General features: G+C 45.7%; 1 protein-coding gene across 1 annotated transcript in view; it reads left to right on the top strand.

The window, feature by feature from the left end:
• FHL5 (four and a half LIM domains 5) overlaps positions 1-20,402 on the top strand; it is a 173,649-nt gene extending 153,247 nt beyond the window's left edge. Inside the window, exons 5-6 of the mRNA XM_078646845.1 lie at positions 11,880-12,066; positions 19,526-20,402. Of these exons, the coding sequence (XP_078502971.1) occupies positions 11,880-12,066; positions 19,526-19,689 (351 nt within the window). The 3' untranslated portion in view covers positions 19,690-20,402. The remainder of the gene's footprint in view (positions 1-11,879; positions 12,067-19,525) is intronic.
• Positions 20,403-24,842: the final 4,440 nt, after the last annotated feature.

The following is a 24,842-nucleotide window of genomic DNA, read 5'->3' as shown; positions in this document are numbered from 1 at the left end:
TTTGACATCGATGTAATGGGTGTTTCCCGTCTTTTAAAGACCTTTTGACATATTAATGAGTTGTTGATAGTCTTCACCCCTTCTTAGGGCCCCTGCAGCTCCACTCTGCCTCGCCACCGTGGGAAACAATTAAAGGTGAAATTTTATGGTGCTGGTGGAGTGCGCGCCCCCCCTGAGATGGCGTCGCGCCCCCCCAGGGGGGCGTGCCCCACAGTTTGAATAACTCTGCCATACAGAATCGGAGAGAGTAAGCATTCCTTTCAGTGCCTCTGCAGGCTGCAAAGTGGAGAATAGGAACCTCGAATAGCAGCTTGATCAACTGAAGGAAGGAATAACTAAATCCAATCTGACAGAGTAGTCAATATGGCAACTATCCGATGCAGAAGGGCTATAAGGCTATTAGAACATTCTACTCACTAAGGGTAGAATTTTCTAAATTAAAAACTGAGAATCATGAAGACCAGCATTGGAATGTTGAGCTCTGGGCTTATACCAGCCATTATAAGCTGGAGCTACTCCATCGTCTTCCTTGGCACTCTCACCTTTCCAGTGGTCTAACTGTAAGCACGGTAGTAACGTGCGATGCGGCTCTGGCGTGTATACATTTGTATTCCCACAATGCTTAATTCAAATGTGGACCGCTCCAGAGTCTGCCAATTTTTATTTCATGGTAACAAATTTAAACTGATTTTTTTTTGATGTTCTTACAAGCTGAGCCTAGTGGGCACTGAAGGCTCAGTCTTAACATTGTTGTGAGTTCATTTAATTCGTTATAACCAAAATATGGACTTTGCGGCTAACTTCTATTTCCGTGACATGTGTATTGTGGGGTCCGACTTACCGGCTTCTTTGATGTAATTACGTACGCAAGGAGCTGCTATGCTCTATGGGGCTACAGAGCGGGAGGGGCTAGATTTGCTCCTTGATTATGCGAGAATGACTCTGGAGACGCCCGGCTTGGCCTGCCACTCACCCCCTCTGAAGACATGCAGACACTGGCACTGTCCTCCTACTGCTTCACTGCATAGATTACACTCTCTATGCCATGGTTACTCACAAACTTTCTCTCTGGGGCCAAATTTACAGTGTGGTTTGTGTCCGAGGGCCGCACCGGGGGGGAGGGGTCAGTGAGGGAGGGGGCGGGGATAGAGCACCAAAAAAACTGTGACCATGAGGTTCTCCCTCTGTCTCACTCAGACTGTCTCACTCCCTCTCTCTCTCTCTGTCTCCTTCTCTCTCTTTCTGTCTCCCTCTCTCTATGTCTCCCTCTCTCTCTCTGTCTCCCTCTCTCTCTATTTCTCTCTCCCTCTCTCTCTCTCTCCCTCTCACTCTGTCTCCATCTCTCTCCTTCCCTCTCCCTCTCTGTCGCCATCTCTCTCCTTCCCTCTCTGTCTCCCTCACTCTGTTTCCCTCCTCACAGTGTCGCCCTCCTCCCTCTGTCGCCCTCCTTCCTCTGTCACCTGCCTCCCTCTGTCGCCCCCTCCTCCATCCCTCTGTCTGTCACCCTCCTCCCTCCCTCTGTCTGTCACCCTCCTCCCTCCCTCTGTCACCCTCCTCCTCCCTCCCTCTGTCTGTCACCCTCCTCCCTCCCTCCTCCCTCTGTCACCCTCCTTTCTCCCTCTGTCTGTCACCTTTGTCTCCCGACTCCCTCCATCCTCCCTCCCTCTGTCTGTCACCCTCTGTCTCCCTCCCTCTCTCTTTCTCTGTCTCCCTCCCCCTCTCTTTGTCTCCCTCTGTTTCCCCCCCTCTCCCTCTGTCTCCCTCAATCTCCCTCTCTTTGTCTCTCCCCTTGTGTCTGTCTCCCTCTCTTTGTCTCGGTTTCCCTCTCTTTGTCTCCCTCTGTCTCCCTCTCCTTGTCTCCCTTCCTCTGTCTCCCTCCTTTCTCTGTCTCCCTCCTCCCTCTGTCTCCCTCCTCCTTTCTCCCTCCTCCCTCTCTATCTGCTCCCTCTGTCTGTCGCCCTCGCTCTGTCTCCATCTGTCTGTCTCCCTCCGTCTGTCACCCTCTCCCTCCCCCTGTCTGTCGCCCTCCCCCAGTCTGTCTCCCTCCCCCTGTCTGTCTACCTCCCGCTGTCTATCTCCCTCCCTCTGTCTGTCTCCCTTTCTGTGTCTCCCTCTCTCTGTCCCCCTTTCCCTCCCTCCCTCGCTTTTATAGCCTGTGGGCTATACTGGCTATTTGCAGACGTGAAGATACTCTCATTAGAGGCCTCATAAATTCAACTTCAGTCAATTTCCAATCACAGACACTAGAACACACAATTCCACATCTGAAACAAGTAGAAAGATGAATACATTTTATGTCAGCCTTTATCTACCGCTGTGCTTTCAAGACACAGTCAATCAAGAAGTTGGTATTGCCAACCAAGTAGACCACTGATATCAAGCAACACGGCACAAGCACAAGCCAGTCTCCCTCTGATAAAAATATAAAAAGCTGGTTGCCCCACTGTTGGCTAATGTGAAACACAACTTTGGAGACCTTTCCTTTGAGCAGAAAATTATCACAGTCTCAAAAAAGCAATTATGAACTTTTTCAGAAAAGGCTTCTGATTGTTAATCATTAGATTAATTATTTTTTAGTTGGTTTCTGAGGAATCTGTAAGTCTTAAAACCGTATGGGGTCAATTTGCAAGCCCATTTGCATGTGCAAGTCCAAGTTACTGATACAAATGAATAAAAGTTTTTTGGTACTGAATAATAGATGTTTGGTGTCCACCATAATTTAAACCATTAGCCAGTGGCAAGTGGTGAACTTTCAACAATGTGCTTCTTAAAAATCTGCCTTGAATGGGACTGAAAGACGCAGGCTTCTTTTACTGGTTTTCTTGATGGTGAACGGGTGGTGGTGACGTGGGGGCTGAATTTTGGACACCGGCATGGGTAAATGATGCTTTTAACAACTCAGTTTTATGTGGTTAATAGCCTGAGGTTTGAAGGGGCAGCGATAAAACATTCTAAAAAGATTTTGGGTTGCCAGGCAGCCCATACACCCGTCATGGGTTACCTGCTCTTTCATCACTCTCATACCCCAATTTCTCTCTCCCTTTCTACCTCTCTTAGCACTTCGTTCACCACTTTTTGTCTTTTTCCCTGTTCTTTATTTGTCCTTCTTCATTTTCCCTCCTCTACCTCATTCTTTTGTGTCAAATATTGTTTCTCCTTTCACCTTCTCCTCACACCTCGCAAGCAGCGATGGCCAGAGCGTGCGAGCATTTTTACATCCATATAATGAAGTACATTTAAAACAGGCTCATTTGAAATGTTAGGCTTGGCAAATAAATTGCAACTCTTTGAAAAATAAGTCACTTTTCAACATATAAACATTGCCTTGTATTCCTTATTAGAGAATTGCGGGTTGTAACGCAGTGGCACAACAGGTCCTGGTTTTTGGTGCTGTGAGCATGATGACTAACACAGAATTGTCCATAGAATGCGGCAACAGCGCCATCTACTGAGCATGCACATAAATAAATATGCAAAATTTAGCAATAAACATGCATAAAAGATTATAGCCCCCTCGAAAATCCCTAAAGACAACTGCACATTTTGTTTCAAACCCCAGGATATCTTTACATTTTGGATGATTCATTAACAAGGTCTAAAACAGAGAACCAAAAAAATGGGGGGCAGCAATAACACTGATGGAAATTACATACACTTCTTTCCGAGGCGAGGAGAGGCGGCAGGCAATTGTTGCCACGGGTCACTGGATCTCAGCTCCTTCAGTTGGGCACTCACTGCTTCTGCCGGCGCTGGGGTGAGTCTAACGTAGGTGAACGAGGACAAGGGCAGGTAGACTAAGGGAGCAATTGGAGCAATTTGCAGTAGACAAAGGGAGCAATTGGAGCAATTTGCAGTAGACAAAGGGAGCAACTTGCGTGCTTTCTTTTTAAGCCCTCACCTGCTGCGACGCAGTCTCCGCATGCCCCTTTGCCCTTTTCTCGAATGCGGCCCCCAAAGAATCACAACAGCAGTAATGGCCCAAGTCCATGACTGTTGTTTTGTTCCATGGGGGGCCGCAAGGAGAGGTCTGGCGGGCCGCAAATGGCCCGCGGGCCGTACTTTTAGTACCGCCGCTCTATGCCTTTGAGTCTTTGTGAATTTTGGGTACCGACTGAACTTAACACCAAGGTCTCAACCCCCCTGCCTGACCTCAAGATGGCCGCCTCAATTGGTCTCTCCACGATGCTCTAACGCTCCTGGACAATAGAACTGGTCAGCGACCTGAGCTTAACCACATCCCTCACCTGACCTTGATCCTGCTCTCCCTCCTGGACATGTACTCTTTGTACCTTCCCTCGACCATGGAGACCCTGCTTTTTGACCGATGTCCGGTGGAGCTACCTGTTAGCTGAAGAGGAGATGGGCCGCTGATTCCCCCTTCGGCTGTCACCTACCCATCCGGACCTTGAGCAGACTTTCCCTTCGTCTCTCCGCTGTATCTATACCCTACTCCTTTTGCCCTTCCCCCTTTTCCATTCCTCACCCCATTTTCCTTTTCTTCTATGCCCCTTAAAAGTTTTTACTGGTATCTTTGGTTACTGAAGTAAGTTTGTAACTATGTTGGAACATTATGTAAAGCGCTCTGATACCTTTGGGTCTAGCCAGCGCTATATAAAACTCTTTAAATAAATAAATAAAATAATGCAGAGTGGATCATTCTGGAATAAATCACAACCGGCCTGGACGAGCAATATCGGGGAGAAAGGGAAGGATCCTGTTTGAAAGTAGTTTGGCCAGAATATTATTATCTGAGCTAATCATAGACAGCTACCTAAATTGGTCACACTGGATAGGTGGTTTATCGAGCTTTGAATCGTTACTATTAGTGATTCTCTAATAATAGGAGAGAGATGTCCAAAGTCCCTAGCTTCTTCATACATGGCACGGAAGTGGGGGCTAGCTCCACTGAATATTCCTTATGAAATTGGGACTTCGGGCCATTTACGCCAGAAGCCTTAGCCTTGGGCATATTGCAGATTACTTGTATCTTAATCATCAAGTGGGACATTGAGATATTTCCTTTGAGCAGTTTACAGCCAAAGTAACAGAACGGAGTGTAGGTATTCTGTGATTTGGTCTTGGGGAGAGTTGGTTTTGGCACTGGCGTAACGAAACTCGAGGGGGCCTCCCTGCAAGGCACGTGGACGGGCCCCCTCCGGACTCAATCAGGAGCTCTGCAGCCAGAGTGCTGTGCTGAGGGGGGCCCCTGGAGCTTGGGGGACCCCTGCACTGCGGGTGCTGCATGGGCCTTGATTACGCCCCTGGGTGGAGAAGAACCCATGCATTATATGTGATACGTCTTCAGTGGATGGGCGCGGCTCGCCCTGGTCATTCACCAGCTCAGTAATTTAAGAACTGGTCCCTTTTTCGTAAGCAATGCAGTAAAAGTTTTACCAGCACCATCTCACTCTCAAATTTCCTAGAAGTGGCTTCCTAATGTAAATAGCATTTTTCACTCTCAGTAGTTTAGGCATTTTCAGACAATTTGCTGTGAAAGTGGGACAGATATTGCAACTTCCCTGTTTCAAAATATTATGTTTGCAAGCCCAGAGGACCCGAATTGCCTTGACATATCAAGCACCACGGATATAGTCCTTGAAGGACTCCATTTAGGCGCGCTGATATTTAAAAGTGGGTCTTTGAGAGCAGGCGCAGACTGTCTCTAAGTGAAAACTCTATTCGATGTGTCAGCGAACCACAGTGTCAGCACAGCAAGTGCGTGGTCAGAGAGTGTCCAAGCCAGATGCTTGATGCATCAGGTCTGCTCGTCAAGTCTGCTCGCCAGTATCTCTACTGACAAGCCTGTAATCAAGGGGGCGATCAGGCATTTCACACAGTAGTGATGAACATGATCTCAGTCAGCCAGGGGTGTCTATCTCGCCAGATATCGGTTAAATCATATTCTATCATGATGGAATGCAATTGAATAGCCATGGGGGTGGAGTCTCCAGACAGAGTGGGATTTGCCTAAATTGGAATTTACCACATAGTTCTAGTCCTCCTCTCCAAAAGAGCTTGCAGACATTCTCACCTGCTCAGTACCAGGATATATTCCTTGGTGATAGTGCACTTTACAAATAAATATACCATACCACATGACAACACAACAGAACAGAACATAGCATAACAGGAACGTATAGGCCACTGTGGTAATATGTCTCCCTGTGGTTGTCATCTCCCTTGCTCCAGTTGGTATACATTATGTTTTTTTTGGATTGGGCACGTCTAACAGAGAGGTTAGTTGGCTTTGAGAAGCTCAAGAGGAAAGTTGTAGTGCGAGTGAATGTTCGAGTGCCCTGCAAACGTTGGCTGCATAGAGCAGATGTTAGCGCTAGTGCTCAGTTTGGCATGTGTGTGTGTCACCTTATCTGTACCCTCAATAAAGAAGCACCTTTTCCACAAGGTCTGCAGGTGAAGAATCCTCAGGAGTCATGGCAGAGCAACCAACTAGATTGGCCAGCATGGGATTCACACTAACCGTCAGCATGAGCCACTTCCAACGGATATAGTTGATCATGAACATCTAGATAATGGCCTTGTACAAATCACGTCACTCATGTAGAATCAAGATCTTGACAGCTTGATGTAGCAATAAAAATCAGGGTCCCCAGCAAAAACAGAGATAAGGGTAGAGAAAAATCCATGTTCACCATTAGAGTGCACTCTCCCCACCAGCAGTAGTCTGAGACAACCCTTCCTCTCCCAGACTGAGGCCCCTGACTACAGTAAATCTAACCTGTAGGTATGTGCCCAACATAAGACCAGGAGCAAAGAAAAAATACAAATTGTTGGCCTTCCAATGAGGGTACAGTTGGGAGTCTGTCATACACATATAGACTGTCTTTGGAAGTGTGCAGGTTAATAGTGCTAATTCCATTAGAGGCGAAGATTCTCTCTCTGAGAGGACCTATACCATATTTTCATTCTTTTAGGTGGGTAGTAGGGTGCCTGTCTCGTACGTAAACACACATCATCTTGTAAGGACTAGGACCAAGAAGTGGATAAAGAAGTAATGAGAATAAAACACTAAAAAGGGAACTGTCAGGCAATATTAAAACATATTATATGAAACAGGACAATAGCAGTGGATAGAGATATCAAGGACACACTCACAAAAAAATATGTGTCATGTGTCATGCTACCAGTATTGCCTAACACGAAGGACAAGATCATCAATCAGTATGTGCTAGGTAACAGTAGCATGAACCAGGTCTCATGGTGGGGAAGGCCCCAGGAGTGTTCTCTTTCATAAGAGACAACAAACAGAAGCAAGAAATGGGGCCATACGTACACGTCGTGCTCTCACTTAAATAACAGAAACAACGAACTGGAGGATGGCCAGAGTAGGGACTATAAGCTTTGGGATGACCTTTAACTATTTTCAGCCTACCTACCTCAAAGTTCGTTCTTGGGGAAAGAGGAGAGTTTAATCTTTGAAGAGTGTTTCACATGAGGTCTGAGAATTTTTGTGTTTTCAAACCTGTTTTTAATGCCTAATTGTCGAATTTAATTCAAGCTTGCTTAGAAATTCCTAATACAAATTTCCTAAACTACTTTCCCTATTTCTCTATTATTTGCCATATATATCCCACTTTCTTAACACACGTTAGTCAACACCATTCCTTTCTCCTTCTTGGTCCCATGTAATGCCCCAGTTACTTACCTGTAATTTTCATTACTCCAAGTGTAGTCTTTCTTGGCACATTACTGACGTAGGGAGTTTCAGCTCCCCCACAGTACCCTCCAACCAAATTAGCACTCTAGCCTCTCCATCCCTCCCTAACATGGCTGACCTCCTTCACCTCTGACCTACCCTAGGAGGAGGCACGACCTACCCCACTTCCTGTCCAACTACCATGCCTTAGGACCAAAAGCATGAAGCAGAAATAAAACAGGGAAGGGAGCGTTGGAAACCCATGTGGCGAGGAAGACTACACTTGGAGTAATGAAGATTACCGGTAACCAGGGCATTACCGCCTTGTAAGTCTTCCTCACCATATTACTGATGTGGTGAGCATTTACCAAAGCCAACGTGGTGTCATGGGCATCAGACAACAAAAACACCAGAAATTAAAATGCAAGGCACAACTATAGTTTCCCAGAGGGAAAAACAGCAGCACAACATGAGAATGACAGTCAATCACCGTAAGTGCCAGCCTGCAGAATAGCCGCAGCAAAATACCCAGCAGCTGAACGTCCCAAAACCACCTGATAGTGGTCCATAAACATGTGAGTATAAGCCCATATGGCAGCCTTACAAATGCCTTCTATCGGGACCCCCTTAACGCCTTACCCGCTGCGGCAATTCCACCGCGGTGCGGGCGTTCTAAAGAGTGGGCGGGGCTGCGACGGCCATTGGCCGTTCGGAAGCACCAGGGAGGGAGTGCTCCCGTCGGCCGTTGGCCGACGGGAGCACGTAAGGGGTTAAAAGAAGTTCAAGGAACAGAAATACTATGGGTAGACCTCCCTTTAATCCCAGCTGATGCACCGACCCCTGAGAGTCAGGCCAGAAGGATCATTTGTTTAATCTGCCTACTTAAAGTGGAAATAGAAGGTCTATGACTGGACCTCACTGGACCAAATGTGGCAAACAAACTATAACACTTGCAAAACTCCAAGGTACTCTTCCGATACACCAAAACTGCCCTTCTGACATCCAGCTGCTGAACGAATGTGAGTATACTACTTACACACACCCCAGTCATCCCCTTCTCTCTTCGGAGGATCAGTCCGAGTTCCAACAGGGCCTTTGTTCTTCCAGTCTCCCCTTTGGACTGCAGTCTAACACTTTCCCTCCATGTTTTCACTCGGTCTGCTACCCACAGACGTATAGTATCCCAACATCTGGTGTTCACACACCACCACTCCACAGTCTTTGTCCCAACACCACGTATACAGGCTGTGTGAGACACGAAGGGTGGTCATGTATGTCATACATTAGCACACCGATGCTGGTAGTTTTTCACAGGCACATCAGTGCTGGACCTTTCCATTGAATCGGATGAGTTCGCAGTGGGCTATGAATATCACTTGCCAGGCCTTAATGGACAGAGAAGGCAACATCATGCAGGGAGAGGGCATATCCCCGTCTAAGTCCTGTTAGGGGAGAATTGCATACTTCTCCCCAAAAGTAAATAAATAAACTATGTTGACGGAAACCCCGCAGTGCGTGGGCGCAACATAAATGCACTGTTGGCGCATCTCACCCGGAGCGATAATGCAGCCCAGGCACAGTGTTGGTGCAACCCGGATGCAGCATCGGTGTACCTCTCCTGGAGCATTGGTGCAGCTGACCCGGAGCTCTAGTGCAGGTCACGTGCGGCATTATGGCACTTCATATGTAGTGCTGGTACTGGACACATGGTCGGCATTTGAAGAAAATGAAGTGTGCCTCACTCTAATTTGGGGTTCCTGTTAATCTGGGTGCGAACCTTTTTTTTTAGAATTGACACTTGCTGTTCGAGCCTTTCTTTGCTACTTATGTTCTTTAATAGCCTCAAAAGCAGAAGGACCTCTCCTCCCCACCCTCTAAAGGTAGGGAAGGGTTGTGAGCAGGATGAGATCCAAAGATAACCCAATATTGTGCCATTTTCGCAAATAAAGAGAACGCTGCCAGTGTAAAGAAGGGTCGAAAACATGTGAGGCTACATTACACACCTACGAGCTGACATGAGCTGTTAGCATGCTTGAGCAGAAACAATGGTGGAGCTCAAAAACATCTCAGCCTCCTGGTTACCAGGTACCATACGCTTCTTATCAGAAGACATTTTAGACTTGTGCAAAGTTCTGGGGTCCTATTCAGAAAAGTATGATCCGAGCTTACAGTGTCCTTATGCCCGTGCATTAGAGCTAGGGTTTGTGCCTTTGCTTTTTTAATAGCTATTCCGCACAGAGTAAGGGATTTGCCTACAGCTGTGGTGCCAACTCGGAACATGCATTTTATTACAGCTGTCCTCACTATTTACAAAGGAAAAGGGCACAGTTCAAACAGGAGTCACGACTGGCCCTTGCCAACTTGTGGAAACATTTTGGTTGTGTTCAGGCCAGAGGTCGAAGTGGGCGTGATCAGACAGGCACGACATGACATTGCCAATACTTTTTTAATTTATGAAAAACAGTTCCCCTACTTTTTGTGAAAAGACAACCATCCAGGGATGGTTAATTCCATTAAATTCTTCAGTTGTAGTGTCAGACAGGGAGGCTCCTATACTGTGAAACGAAAGGTGGGCAGATGCTAAATAAGATGCAAGCCTTCTTGTCAGTGTGCCTGTTTGCCTGAAAGAAATGTAAATGTGCGCAACTGGTTAATCTGCAAATCTTAAGGGTGCCTTGAAGCCAGTACTGGCTTTAATTGATGGAATCACTTGCAGCTTAATCATGACACATATTTATTCTGTTTGAGTGGTAGTGCAAGGGAGTTACACAGCTTTGAAGCAGCTGCTCTGTATTTCACTTGAATGTGCTGCCCCCAGAGCAGCACATGCTCCCAGTTGTCCTGAGGGCAAGGCATTCTCTGTAATAGGGCACACTTTCCATGTTTGCGCATGGCACACCTATTTAACTGTTTGTCAATGGCTCAAACAGGAAAAGTGTGCGATATGTGGCAGTGCACTCAAGTGAAATATGGACTGGCTGATTCAAAGCCACTTTGAGTTTCACTGTAGGCGGCAACCCATCTACACTTTGATTAGGGATTGGAGATTGTTTTGCTGGTGGGTGCAGTGGGTGCTGCACCCACATGCAAGGGGATGTCTAGTTTCCCCCTTTCATAGGTCTGCCATCACGGGGCGCACTGAAAATGTGCCACTTTATTGTGGTACACTTTCAGTGCACCTCCTGACAGCTTTTTTGCCTTTGTGCCCGCATCCATAATATCTAAACAGTACAGGGTTCGTCCCTCAATCAGTAAGGCTAGGCCATATATATTCTCTAACCAGCACACTATTGCCAATACTGATGTACATTCAATCCATCATTCAAACTAGATGATCACACACCTCAGTTGTTATGATCACTGCATGTTTTATTTCCAGAAAATATTTGTAATTTCTTTTTTCTTTGGTTTTTAATTTTGCAAAAACTTCCTCACTATTACTTCACGGATCCAAGCTAATTAGAAATTCAATAATTATAACAATTTTACATAACACAGGGACAACACACTTACAAATTGCACCACTTGGATCAAAGCACACAGACTCGGTACATTACATATAAAACATCATAGTGCAAGACAAATCTTAACTCCTAGTTCTGTACAATTTAAATAATTTTGAAATGACACAATCACCCCTGCTTTAGTCAATTACACATGATATACTTGTATTTGGCAAGGGCATTTGGCAAGGGCAGAGACCAAACGGAGGTCCTACTCGGCTCGTCTAGACATACTTTTTAATCTAAGAATTATTTTTTTGTAAGCCACAGTGGAATAGCATAGTAGAACACTTGTTTGGTTCTAAACAAAAGCAGTCAACATATTTTGAACCCTTCTCAACGTTTTTTGAGGGTTCTCCTCAGGACTCAGAACTCAAGGAGAGCTCTTTTCCTCCGTAGAGCATCACTTTCTCCTCTATTCAATCTTAGTCTTGCCGCAATTTTCCTGCAGGTGTGAAAAAATGGCGACCCGACAAATGTATCTCAATTTTTGCTGCTTCTGCGAAACATTTGAACTGAGACAGCAGTAAGGGCACAAAGCAGCAAGACATGCCCATTGCGCCTCTCAGGGCACCTTCTGTAGTACAGCCCTAGATGTGTAAAGTGAGTTATTTTCTCAAATGAGTTGAAATTTAACATTGCAAAAGTTAGCTATAACAACATAGGTATTCATTGCAATTACATCAAAGGTGGTTTGCTGATTTGTGATATTCACTTACTAGGTAATCACCACAGAGGGAGTGACCTACTTTGGTGAGTCGTGGCATAAGGAGTGCTTTCTGTGCACTCGCTGTAAGAAACAGTTAGCAGGACTGAAGTTGACTTCGAGAGACAAATTGGTCTACTGCATGGAATGCTTCTGTATCATTTATGCAAAAAAGTGTGTGGCATGTGCTAAGCCTATCACAGGTAAGGAAAACACTGGCATTATTTTCTACAATTGATATATATAACAATACAGAATTTACATATTCGTCCTGCAACATCACAATGAGTAACGTGGTGGTTTACCTAGGAACTGATCGGTCCTTTAAGTGAGTTCTTGAAGGGTGCTCAATTAATGATTCGATCTGTCGATCAATTTCTTAATCGCAGTAAAATAGTAAACTATTATTCAGTCAATCATTTTTCTGTTTATCATCTAGGGTGGCTTTGGTGTTTATAAAAGAACATTGACCACATAAATTATGGATTGCTGACATGATTGGAAGATACTTGGAGAAATCATGTAACACACTCAAGTCCAGATTTATCAAACTTTCAGGCAATGCAACACAGCAAGACACCTTGCTGCACTGTGTGAAAGGGAGAGGGCAGGAGCGCACCATATTTAATATTATATGGTGCATTCCTGTTCTTGCCTTGGATCCTCATGCAAGGATGCCTACGTTGTAGGCAGAATAGTTTTTGTACAGGAAGGGACACTGCACACAAGCAATCCTCTAAGACATTTTCCTCTTTCTATGTGTGTTGCAGAACAAACAAGGAGAAATAAATAAATTTATCCTAATTTCACCTCCCCTGGGAAGGCGTAGCATATTGAGGAATTCTCAGGTCTACCACTCATGGTAAATCTGGGAATGCACCAAAATGCATGGGTGGATGCGTGGGAACAGCCACGCTCCACCCATGTTGCGCCATCCCAGAGCAGAGCAAGGCAAAGCAGTGACTTGCGCTGTCTTCCGTTACTCCAGATTTACTATGCACTGCTGGGCCACGCAAGGATGCCTGATGTTGCTTGGTAAATTTGACTTTTGTGTGGCGTTGCACTTGCAGGATGCAGGGGTAGTGCAACACATGTTGGCTACTTTAGTGCTGTGGCTACTTTTAATGTTGTGGTCCACAACTACTTTATGTTATTTGAATGCTATGTTTATTTTGTAAAAAAAATGCATTAATTAATCTATACTTTCATAAGACCATACTAATGATTGATGCAGCCTTAAACTGGGGCATATTGTGTGGTGGCATGTGACCTATTTGCTGTATGGTGATTATGTTCAGAAAATGTAAATACAACTATATAATATCATCAAATTTTGCTTTGTGATTCAATAATTTCTAATTAGTATGTCGATCTCTCACTCCCCATGATCCACTTTAAATTTTACTTTACATAGTGTTTTTATTTCTCCATTGATCATTAATAGTTGTCTACACAATGCACTTCCTCGTGAGTCCCTTTCTGGGTATTGAATTAAAGTAGTTAAGACTTCCCTATTTTTTTTAATCAGTTCTCTAGTCTCAAATGCCTCATTGAATACCTGCTGTAACCTCCCAACCAGCTTACCATTGCTTGTGTTCCGGCTCAGAGAGGAGCTGACTTGCCAGTTCAGGTGAACTGTTCCTATTGGAGCAGGACCAAGACTGATTTGCATATAGCTGGGTCTAATCTGAGATGGCATGGGGGGCAAAAGAAAGATGGGTTGTAATGATACTCAGAGCAACTGTCAGTGGTTAGACAAATTACAAGTATTCCTTCCATCAACTTCTGAGGGTTTGATGTAATGCCCTAAGTGGCCAGAGTTGTTCAGATGTTGGTCCCATGCTCACTGTGCCACTGGAACCAAACTACGCCCAAGTGAAGAGCCCTGATCAGACCAAAACCTGTCTTGAGTTGCTTGTGTTTCGGTTCACAGAAGACTTGTCTTGGCAGTTCAGGCTGGACTGCTCTTATTGGGGCAGGACCAAAACTGATTTGCCTATAACTGGGTCTAATCTGAGATGACATGGTGGGCAAAAGAACAATGGGTGGGAATGGTACCCAGGGTGATTGCCAGTGGTTAGACAAATAGCAAGCATGCCTTCCATCACCTTTTATCTGTTTCTTCTATCCATGCCATTCTGACCCCTTGACTTTTAATATAGGTGTGAACTCTGTGTCTGTGGGAGTTATTGTTAAGCCCTGTTGTATTTCACGTGATGAAATATACGTCCACTCCCATTTCTTCGTTTCTGCAATCTTCACTTCCCTGACCCAATTTTCTCTGCTGTCTGATTCCTGTTGCTACCCCTTCATCTGCATACATGCTTACATGCTTATATACTATATAAGGCTACTAGCCGGATGTATGACGGTACGACGTGTACCGTCACAATGCGTGCTTTAACAACACGTCCCTTACAACGCAAGTCGTTACCACGACTTGCGTTGGGGGCGCGGATTGAGAATAGTATAATTTACTATTCTAACACCAGTCCCCGTGGACACTAGGGAAGGTGTTGGAATAGTAAATATACTATTCTTAATCCTCTAGCGCCCTCCAGCGCAAGTCGTGGTTACGACTTGCGTTGTAATGGATGCATTGTTAAAGCCTTGCGGAGTAAAATCCGCGTGGTAAAGGATGTTTCCCCTACTAGCCTGCTCCATTCCCTCAGTAATCAATAAATCTCCTACATCATCCTACGGATGGAAAAACTAACAACGAAACTTGGATGTCATACAATTCATTCATTCGTTCCTGTCTCTACCGTTCTCCCTTCACTGTTACACTTAACAGTATGAACCCACCTGCACAATGGTGCTCCTCCTCAAGAAAGACCTGATATATCCTAATACCCTATAGCAATCTACTGAAAGAAGACTCTCCAAGCAACTGTAGCCCATCATTTATCAGGCAGGCACACAACCACGTGTTGCCCAAAGAAACACTATGCAAATGTGTCTCACATCCACTTAGGCAGGATCCTGTCATGGGGATGCACACACAATGTGTGCCTCTTGGCTTTGCTTGGTGTGTTGTCTCGCACTTTATTCCCTACTCCCCAGCCCAAGGCTGTACCTACATTTGTCAAGCCCCCATCATAGTGCACTTTGAATAATCATAAGAATTTGAATTTCTAAAAGCACTTATGTTCAATTTCCACAGCTTTTTCCATTTTTCATGTAGCTGATTCTGCTCCCGTTTCCAGTTATTCTTCTAGTACAGGGCTTACCAATGTCTCAGTGTTCTCCGTCATGATCATGTCCTTGGCCTCCTGGCCCTCAGTGTTCCATTTTCTATTGCCACAACCCTTTGTGTACTTTGAGAGGTGCTGCAATCCTCTAACTCCACCCTGTGATCCTTGACCTGTATTGGGAACCTCTCTGAGCTCTCAAAGTCCCGCCATGTGGAAGCCTTTGCTCAGTCTGTTGTCTGGCTCCGACCATTCCCACACCTTCTCTGGGGGAAGTAAAGAAGTGTGATTGCTTCATATGGATGACAAGCAGCTTAGCTGGGAACATCAACATATATTTCAGGTTCATTGTTTTCAGCTTATGTTTAATCATTTCAAAGGATTTCCTATTCCCTGGCACTTTTTTTGCCTATAACCAGAGAACACATTGATAGTGTGTGCCTCATGCTTTGTGTTCCCTTCCTTCCTGACATGCTCTTGTATATCATCCTGGTCTCAATAATTAAGCAGTCTCACAATGATGGCTGTAGGAGGCAGTGATGTCTCCAAAGCTCCATGGGCCATCTCCACAGTGAAACAGACTGATAGCCCTCTTTGTCTATGTGGAGTTTTATATAGTGCAAACTAGACCTGAGGGTATCAGAGTGCTTTACATGAGCACCAGCTACGTGACATACAACTACATTCACTTTTGTTAGGTACGGGGAGATTAGGTTATTTGCCCAGAATCACAGAATGTTGAGCGTCCCTGCCGAAACTCAAACCTGGCTGCCCAGCTCTGAGGTCGACCGCCCTAGCCATTAGGCCACATTCTCTCCCCAACCTCTTGGTTTTAGGAACTTCGAGGTCCAGTTTTCAAGGAACAGTTCTGTGAAGTTTCCTTTAACTTGCTCAGAAAACTAAAAACCCTGAGATTGTTCTGCTGTGACCTTCCTTCTGCATCTTCTGTTCTGTAGTCAAACAAGGAGGTGCCCTTTGGTAGGGATTTGACTGTCATTTTCAGTTCCCCCGCCTCCGATGTCAGGTGCTCCATAATTTTCTCAGTTTCCAAGAATCTGTCATTCACATTGCACAGATCTATCCTCAGAAGATTCACTCCACTTTGATGGCAGTGTTTTCATTCTCAATCTTTTTTCTGGAAATTTCAATGGTGGAGAGAATTGGTGCTGCCGGGGGTGGCTCCTAAAGGGTCCCCTACACTGGAGAGTCCCATTGTTCAGCCATTGGTCTACCACCAGCCATGGCTGTCATGTATTGGTCCATTTTTGTCTACTGTGCTGCTTTATACTTTCTTATTCTGCTAGTCACTTTGGGTGCCCCAGTCACACAGGCATCCCTTTGTTGTTTCCCCTCCAGAGCACAGCTGATAGGTCACTGCTGCGTATATCAATTGCCAGATCCTCTAATGTAGCCACAATAATGACAAAAACAATTGTGCAAACCACCATTGTCTTCAACCCAGCATCCTACCCTCATTGTGGGGTTCTGTTGCCTAGACAATCCCAGTCCTCCTGTCTTTTTTGTCACCAACCTCTGTGTATTTTGACATTGGGTGTTTCATGTCTGATTCCCATGTTTCTTGCTGCCCTAGCACCTCCATTTGGAAGGGGTTTCATGTGGTTGTCTTGCCCATAGGTCCTCTGCAGTTATTGGCACCCTACCTGCCCAGCAGACACCAGTCAGGCCTGTGGCATGTCCCCCACACTGCATCAGACTACCAGGGCTGCCTCCCACTCAACCACCATCCACTTTTACTCTTGTTACATCCCATAGTGCAGGTTTCAATTAGGGGTTGCAGACATATCCTTAGTGATCTGCCAGGCCCATTTCTCCACCAATAGCAAGAGAATATGTACAGTCGAACAGCCAGCCACAATGCTGCAGCAGGCTACCAGGGTTGACTTCACTATGGCTGTTGCTTGTCTTGGCCCTCGCCTTGGCTAACTGCATGTACACTCACTTGCGGGCCATAGCCAAATCAACCATTTCCCAACTAATGACAAATTTCCCTGGGTGATCTGGCATCCTGCACTTTTCTGTATCTGTTGCATAAATTCAGATTCTAATCCTTTCAGTCCATGGCAAGAGCTTCATCTACCAACAAGATCCCCTGCTGAATCTCTGTATGGAGCAAACACACGTAGATAATGGACAGGACGCTGAATCTTTTCAGACTCTCACCCCTTGTCACAGATCTGGGTTGAATCCATCATCCTTCTTTAGCTCACTTTCCCAATCGCCACCCCAGTTCAGACACAGCTAAATGCAAATCAGCCTTGACCCTGTGACTCATGGGAACAGTCCAGCCGGAACTGCCAAGCCATGTCTTCCTGGACCGGAAGGAAGCATCCAGGGACCGGTTTCGGGCTGACAGCCCTCATCAGCCAGGATAGCTTGACTCCAGTGGCATGGAGAGCATGGGACCCACGTCTGGGCATACCCATCCCACTCCGGGTGACAAATGCAAAAAGAACAATTGATGGACAGAATGCAGAAAAATGTCATATATTCACCCCAGAACATAGATCTGCGCATAAATCCATAGTCTTTTGCTCACCATGCCCTTCCAGGTTAAACACAGCCAAATGCAAACTAGTCTTGATCCTGTGCCCAATAGGAACAGCCCAGCCCAAACTGCCAGGCCAGGGAGGACATGGCCTGGCAGTTTAGGCTGGACTGTTCCCATTGGGCGCAGGGTCAAGACTGATTTGCATATGGCTGGGTCCAAACTGGAATGGCATGGTGAGCAAAAAAACGATGGATTTAGGCCCAGATCTCTGTACTGGGGTGAATATATGACATTGTTCTGCATTCTGTCCATCAATTGTTCTTTTTGAATCTCTGTATGGCTCAGACTCCCATTCTCTCTAGAACTCTGACTATGTTTGTTGGAAGAACAGGCAAGCCAGTGGCGTGACGAAACCTGTGAGGGTTCTCCTGCAAAGTCAATGGAGGGGCCCCTCTCTGACTCATTCAGGGGCTCTCAGGCCAGGTTAAAGTGCTGGGTGCCCCCTGGAGCTTAGGCCCCTGCACTGCTGGGTTGTGGGGGCCTTTATTACGCCACTGACGCAAGCTCACCCACTCAGGAACTCTTGTGTTTTCACTAAAACTTCCATGCATCCGCCACAACCATTGCTCCAATTTGAGCCTCTTTATTACCCCCCTCTCTCCCCCATCCAGCAACAATCTCTCCTTTAGAATTCAAGTTTGGCAATCACTCTTCATGCCATAAAAAACTGTGCTATTTCTCAGCCATGTCCTATAGCAATTCAGATACAGTTGGGGGCATATTTATCAAAGGGTTGCATTGCTCTTGTGCCACGTAATGGGGAGCTTGGGTGACACAACTAATAAATTAGATTTATCAAGCCACGCAAGTCCACCTTCGGTGGCCCTGCATGGCTTGAGAAATCTAAAGTAATGCAGTGCAAATTGTTGCGTTACTCTGCCCCATGGAGCAGCTCCGTGGGTAGAACATGGGGGTTCACATGCATCCACCCATGGATTTTAGCACATTCCCAGATTTACCAGCACTGGAAGACCTGGGAATGTGTAAAAATGCTACACCTCCCCTGGTGAGGCGTAATGAGGCGAAATATCTTTATTTCTCTTAGTTGTTTCCACTTTCTATGTGTGCTGCATTCTGCAGCAACAAAGACGAAAATGCCTCAGAGAATTTGATTTGTGTCAGAAGGTGCACCTTCTTGCACAAAAACAATCCTGCTTACAACGCAGACAACCTTGCACTATGGTGCAAGGCTTGCTGCGTTGGCGCAAGCCAGTAGCGAGTGAGCCAGAGCACAGAAAAGACAGGAATGTGCTGCATAGTGTTAAATATAGGCCATTCCTGCCCTTTCCGTCACACAGCGCAGCAAGGTGGCTTGGTGTGATGCTTGATTTCTTGATAAACGTGTCCCTTAGTTTCTGTTGCTAGGCTGTGTAGGATGCCTCATGATGTATCATGAAGCCAGAGTGCTCTGCATTAGAACGTATTGTCAGCCATCTTTGCATACATTTTAATCCTGGTCAGAATGAGAATCTAAATCTGCAGAAAATGTCTACATTGGTGGGCAGCAGTCGCCTCATGTCTTCTCAAACAAGTAATTAAATATTTGTTCTCCATTTTGTGATTGATCCTTATACTGCTATATGAAAAGTCACTTTTTGCATGATCACCCCTTTTTCTTGTGGACAGATACTGCTGGTTCATTTTACTCTGTGCACACGGAACTCTGTAAACCCGGCTCCAGTGCATGTGCTCTGACCCCTAAAACATGACAAAATTGGATATTGGTTCACTGATGTCAGAGTTCGATAATACCATAAAATATATACAATAAAAACTTGAAGGCAGGTGTAGCAGTATAATTTTATAAACATGTTCTTTTGTCTCTCATGTTACCTCCTGTACTACTTTTTCTATTGTTTTGACACATGACACGTTACCAATGTATTCTGTCTTTCCTTGCAGGTGAAGGGGGTACTAAATACGTCTCCTTCGAAGCACGCCACTGGCACAGCGACTGCTTTTCCTGCTCAAAATGTGCTGTCTCGCTGGTCGGCCAGCGGTTCATCACACAGCAGGACAGTGTTTTCTGCTCTGAATGTGCAAAGGGCGCCCGAATGCAGACATAAACGCTGTAAAGTTCCATCTGTTCCTCATGCATTCTGCTTCTTTAAAAAGTGTCTCCAACTTCCTTTGCATATCCGATATGTCAGGATTCCCCGAACACAAACGATGGGTTTCAAACGATCACAAGACGAAGAGGAGACCTATATATTCCATTTTGAATGAAAAATAATAAAATGTCATCTTTAATTTAAAACATTACTTTCAATGTTGAATTTGACGTTTCCATAGTCTATCTGTCTGGGAGCACCTATTGTTCCCTGAATTATAGATGTCTCTGTCGAATCATTCAATGGGCACTTAAACACAGCAAGCATTCACAACAGGAACTACGAGAGCAGCGGGCAGCTGCGGACGTGCATTCAATCTATATTCAAGCTATATTTTTATCCAGACTGAAAGCACTTTCACAAAGTTTTGTGTGCCATTTTATTTTTGCGTCCAAGGCATTTTATCCTTGTTGAACAGTGCACCCTGCCGTTGTAAATTAACACATCTGCATGCGGGGAATGTCTAGACCCTGTCTGGCTTGGAGGACACTTTCTAATGTAAAGGATAGTGGAATCTAATGTGCGACAAATGTGAGACAAATATAAAAAGCCATTAGGAAGGGAGGCACACGCTTAACCACTTTAAGGAAGCTACCTCGCCTCTTACACGTGGCGGGCAGATTAAGGAAAGTCAGTTGCAGTTGCAAAAACATTGATATTTTAGATATATGTGCATTAGTGTACTTGTAGTACAGCAGTGCATGCACATTCCTTCATTATGGAATTATTTGAAACCGGTCATGCAGTCTCCAGAAAAGGGACTGGTCATGTGGAGAATATATGGAAGAGAGATCATGCCAGTCATTGGCTGATGCCGTCACCATGTGACTGGCTGCCTGCGGCCAGGCTCTGAGCACAACCTGACATGGGAAGCCAACTCCTGCTGTGCAGTGCCTTTGGTAGTGCACTGCAGGGTATGCTTGTTAGGACAGGCTTGTGTCCAGGCCCTGCGCCAAGCCCACAACGAGTGGCACCACATTGTAGCACCAGAAAATGATGAAACCTACTCATGTAGAAACGGTGGATGATGACTGTCTACACATGTACAATCATTAAGGCAGTGTAAATCAAAAAACACATATCTCCACATTCATTTTTAAATTTTTTCTTAATCCACATCCGACCCCAGTAAACAGAAAAAGCAGGATGTCGTTACCGTTACTCCATTTCTAGAGACATAGGCAATCTAGGTAGAGGCCCAAAGATGCTGCCCGCCTACCGGTGGACGGCAAACCTACCAGGTGTAACTGACCTCTTGTTTTAAAGGAGAGGGTGATTGCACTCCCTTCTGGTTGATTGTAACCAATGACTGTAGTTGATGGCCGACATTCTTGTGGGAAATCACTAATGGGGCCAACCAGTCTGAAGATTTAATAGGGTCAAAGATGTCCTTCCATTAAATTCTTCCAAATGTCCTTAAGCTTTTCCAAATGAATCCATCTCACTCATGATACTATACGTACAGGGCCAGCGCTAGGCATGGGCATCGTGGGCAGCTGCCCAGGGCCTCGCACTCTGCCTTCCAGCATGGGGCCTAGCACAATGGCAACACTCCACAAGTCCTCCTGTACCCCTGCTGATCAAAGTGAAAGAAATGCGTCTCTTTACAGTTGGGCTCATGGGAGGAGCCCCTCTCCTGGGGCCTCTGAAGGATGGTGTGTGAAGGCCTAAGGGAGGGGGGACACCTCTCTGGCTGCCCCTTCAGAGACTCCGCAGGACGCCCATTGGCGGCACTTTAGCCCACACAGGTTTAGCTCTCAGCCCCAAGCAAATCTCACACCTTCTGTCCGAAATGGGCTGTAAAAGTGGTGCTTGATGGTGGCTGAGAGGAGGAGCTACGGCCCAGATGGAGTTTGCACAAAGCTTCTTCCCCCCAGCCCAGAAGGTGTCACATATGTAAATTTCAGACGCCTCGCACATTCTCTTTTGCCCAGGGCCCCGAAAATCCTAGAGCGGCCCTGTAAACGTGGATGGGTCAGATGTGTGATCGACTGAGATGCACATTTCCAAATGTAGCCACCTCAGTTTTATTGCACCCTTTTCAGCACACACACTTTTATGGCCAGTGGACCTCCATGAACTCATGTCGACTGGGCTTTAATATACCTTCCTCCACAACTCATACAGTCTCTTCTCACATTGGTAAGCCGTGCATCATTAGCCACAACCTTCTAACATTACCCTTCTAAAGAGGATCGTTTAACAGACTGACCTCTGTCACACACACTAGGCACCCTGTCACAATTAGAACAGGCTACTTCATATGTTCTAGACCCACAACTGATGCAAAATTATAATTATGTAATCTGTAACAGGCAATGTTTATTAAACCATGTTAATGCATTAAATGTAAGCCCTCGCCCTGCAACATAGAGGGTGGTTGTGATTGGCACCTGAGACATTAAACTTCTAAGTGGCTGTGTGGAGAGTGATGAGAAGCCGAGTTCCAAGTTTAGATCAATTTGAAGAAAGTTTGCTCTCTTTTTCACTGTTTCTCATGATCTTGCTCCGACACCTGCCTCCTAGAGTAACACAACTTAAGTTTACATCATCCTATTCTGGAGGTGTCCAAGGGTGGCTGTAAATGTGTGCTTTTCCAAGACCCGAGAAGATCCTCCCCTTCGTGGCTGACAGGTAGACACATGCCTGAATTATACAGGATTACAGTTTTTTAATAAATACATTTTAGAGATTCATCGCAAACCCAGAGAACTGATGTTTTCTTTGACAAACTTTATTAATTTGGTTTTATTTATATATTTGCGGAGTTTTATAAAGCGCAAACATGACCCTTCCTGGTATCAGAGCGCTGTACACATAGCCTTCAGGTCATACTTAACAGGTAAAATGCAAGGAAGAAACAACTTCGTCCTTAGAGATGGCTGAGGTTGGACCATACTCCCACTCTACAACCCAATTTATTTATTTTTATAGCACTTATAAGGCGCGCAGCTACCCACAAAGGGTTTCCCGGCGCCAAGATAGCAGAGCCCAAAACACAACAGGAGAGGAGACTATCAGCAGCCAACTATTTGTCAAACAGCCAAGTTTTAACACTTTTTCTAAATCTCAGATGATTTTATTCTTTACGTATGTGGGGGGGGAGTGTGTTCCAGAGGGTGGGCCCTAGGTAGGAAAAGGATCTCCCACCCATTCTGGCCAGGTTGTACCTGGGAACAGCAAAATTCGCTGCTGTACAAGAGCGAAGGTTGCGGTTGGGGAAATAGGGCTTGGCAAGGTCTTGTAAGTACCTGGGGGCAGTGCCAGCTTTGATTTTAAACAGATAGTTCAGGGCTTTGAATCGGATCCGATTTTCCACCCTTAGCCAGTGCAGATCCCTAAGATGTTTTGTGATCCTAGCAGATCTAGGGATTCTGCATAGCAGTCTAGCAGCAGAGTGTTGCACAAGCTGCAGGCGTCTTATCACTGCTTTGTTGGAGCCCAGGTAGAGGATGTTCCCGTAGTCAAGCCGAGATGTAACTAAGGCATTGACTACGGTCTTCTGGGTAATAGGTGGTAACATCCAGACAATTTTGCGTAGCCATCTAAGAATGGTGAAGCACATGCCTGCCACTTTGTTGGCTTGCTGCGTCATAGATAGTCCATCATCTATGATTACCCCAAGGTTTCTAACCTGGGTGGCTGGTGGCGGGAGCCTACCCAACGACGTCGGCCAATGGGGATCACTCCAGAGGTCCTTGCTTTTCCCTAAGAGGAGGATCTCCGTTTTCTCCCCATTAAGTTTTAATTGGTGATCTGACATCCAGTTAAAAACTTTGTGAAGGCCTGTTTTGAGAGCAGATGGGGCAGACGGATCAGATTTGGAAAGTGAGAAAAGGATTTGCGAATCGTCTGCATAGGTCATTAAAGCAACACCATAACTCTCTGCAAGGTCAGCAAGTGGACGGAGGTACAAGTTGAAAAATAGAGGACTCAAGATTGAGCCCTGTGGCACACCGTGGGGGGAGTAGAGCACATCAGAACATGCCAGGGAAGAGAAGGTCTGAAAGGTACGAAGGGATAGGTAAGACCTGATCCAATTCAGTGCCGTGCCACCGACACCATTCTCCTCCAGCCTGACAAGCAGTCTGGAGTGAGAAATGGTGTCAAACGCCGCACTGAGGTCCAACAGAACCAATGCAATCGTTTGGCCATCGTCCATTAGCTCCCTGATCTTTTCTGTGACCCCAAGAAGGGCAGTTTCTGTGGAATATCCAGTCCTAAAACCGGACTGGGAAGAATGAAGCAGATCATTATTTTCGACGTAGATTGAGAGGGCACTATGGATGTGCTTCTCCAAAATTTTAGAGAAAGCAGGAAGTAACGATATTGGACGATAATTGGCCAGTATCGTAGGGTCGGCCGCCGGCTTTTTAAGCAGTGGACTAACCATAGCGTGTTTCCATAGCGCTGGAACTGTGGCCTGTTCTATGGAGGAGTTAAGTGTCTCAGTTATGATGGTCAAAGCAGAGTCCTCCAACTGGCAAATGATGCTAATAGGAATAGGGTCTCGTGGGGAACCCGACTTAATGGATTTTGACAATTCCTTCAATTTATCCAGAGTAATAGGAGGCCAAGTTTCAAGGCGGTAATCTCCTCTGGGGCCTTGGGGGGTGTCGTCCTGCTTATATGTATCTGTACAATTTTGGTTGATATTGGAGATGATAGTCTCAATCTTTCCAACGAAAAAAGACGCCAGATCCTGGCACTGCTGAGTGTTAAGGGGGTTCACCTCAGCTCTCGATTTCTCCCCAGCCAGATCTTTTACGGTATTAAAAAGAGTCTGGGATTTATTTACAGCCGTGTTGATGGAAGTTGTAACATAACACGCTTTGGCTTTCATGCAGGCCGAGTGGTAATTGTTTCTGGCCCTGCGATAAACCTCTTTTTGGTTCGACTCATATTACTTGCGCCACTGCCTCTCCAGAGCCTTGCATATGGATTTTTCCTTCCTGAGGGCCTCAGTATACCAGGGGGCAGGGGGGCGGTGCACTTTCCCTTTACAACGAGAAAGAGGCAAGCAGGCATCAACTGCGTTTTTATGCCATTTATGTGTAGCGTCTGCTATACTTTCCATATCCCCAACTAAGCATGGGGGATCGTTCCTC

Source organism: Lissotriton helveticus, chromosome 6 (genome assembly GCF_964261635.1).
Source record: "Lissotriton helveticus chromosome 6, aLisHel1.1, whole genome shotgun sequence".
Taxonomy (NCBI): domain Eukaryota; kingdom Metazoa; phylum Chordata; class Amphibia; order Caudata; family Salamandridae; genus Lissotriton; species Lissotriton helveticus.
Note: the sequence above shows the minus strand (reverse complement) of the source record. Positions and strands in the feature narration are given on the sequence as shown.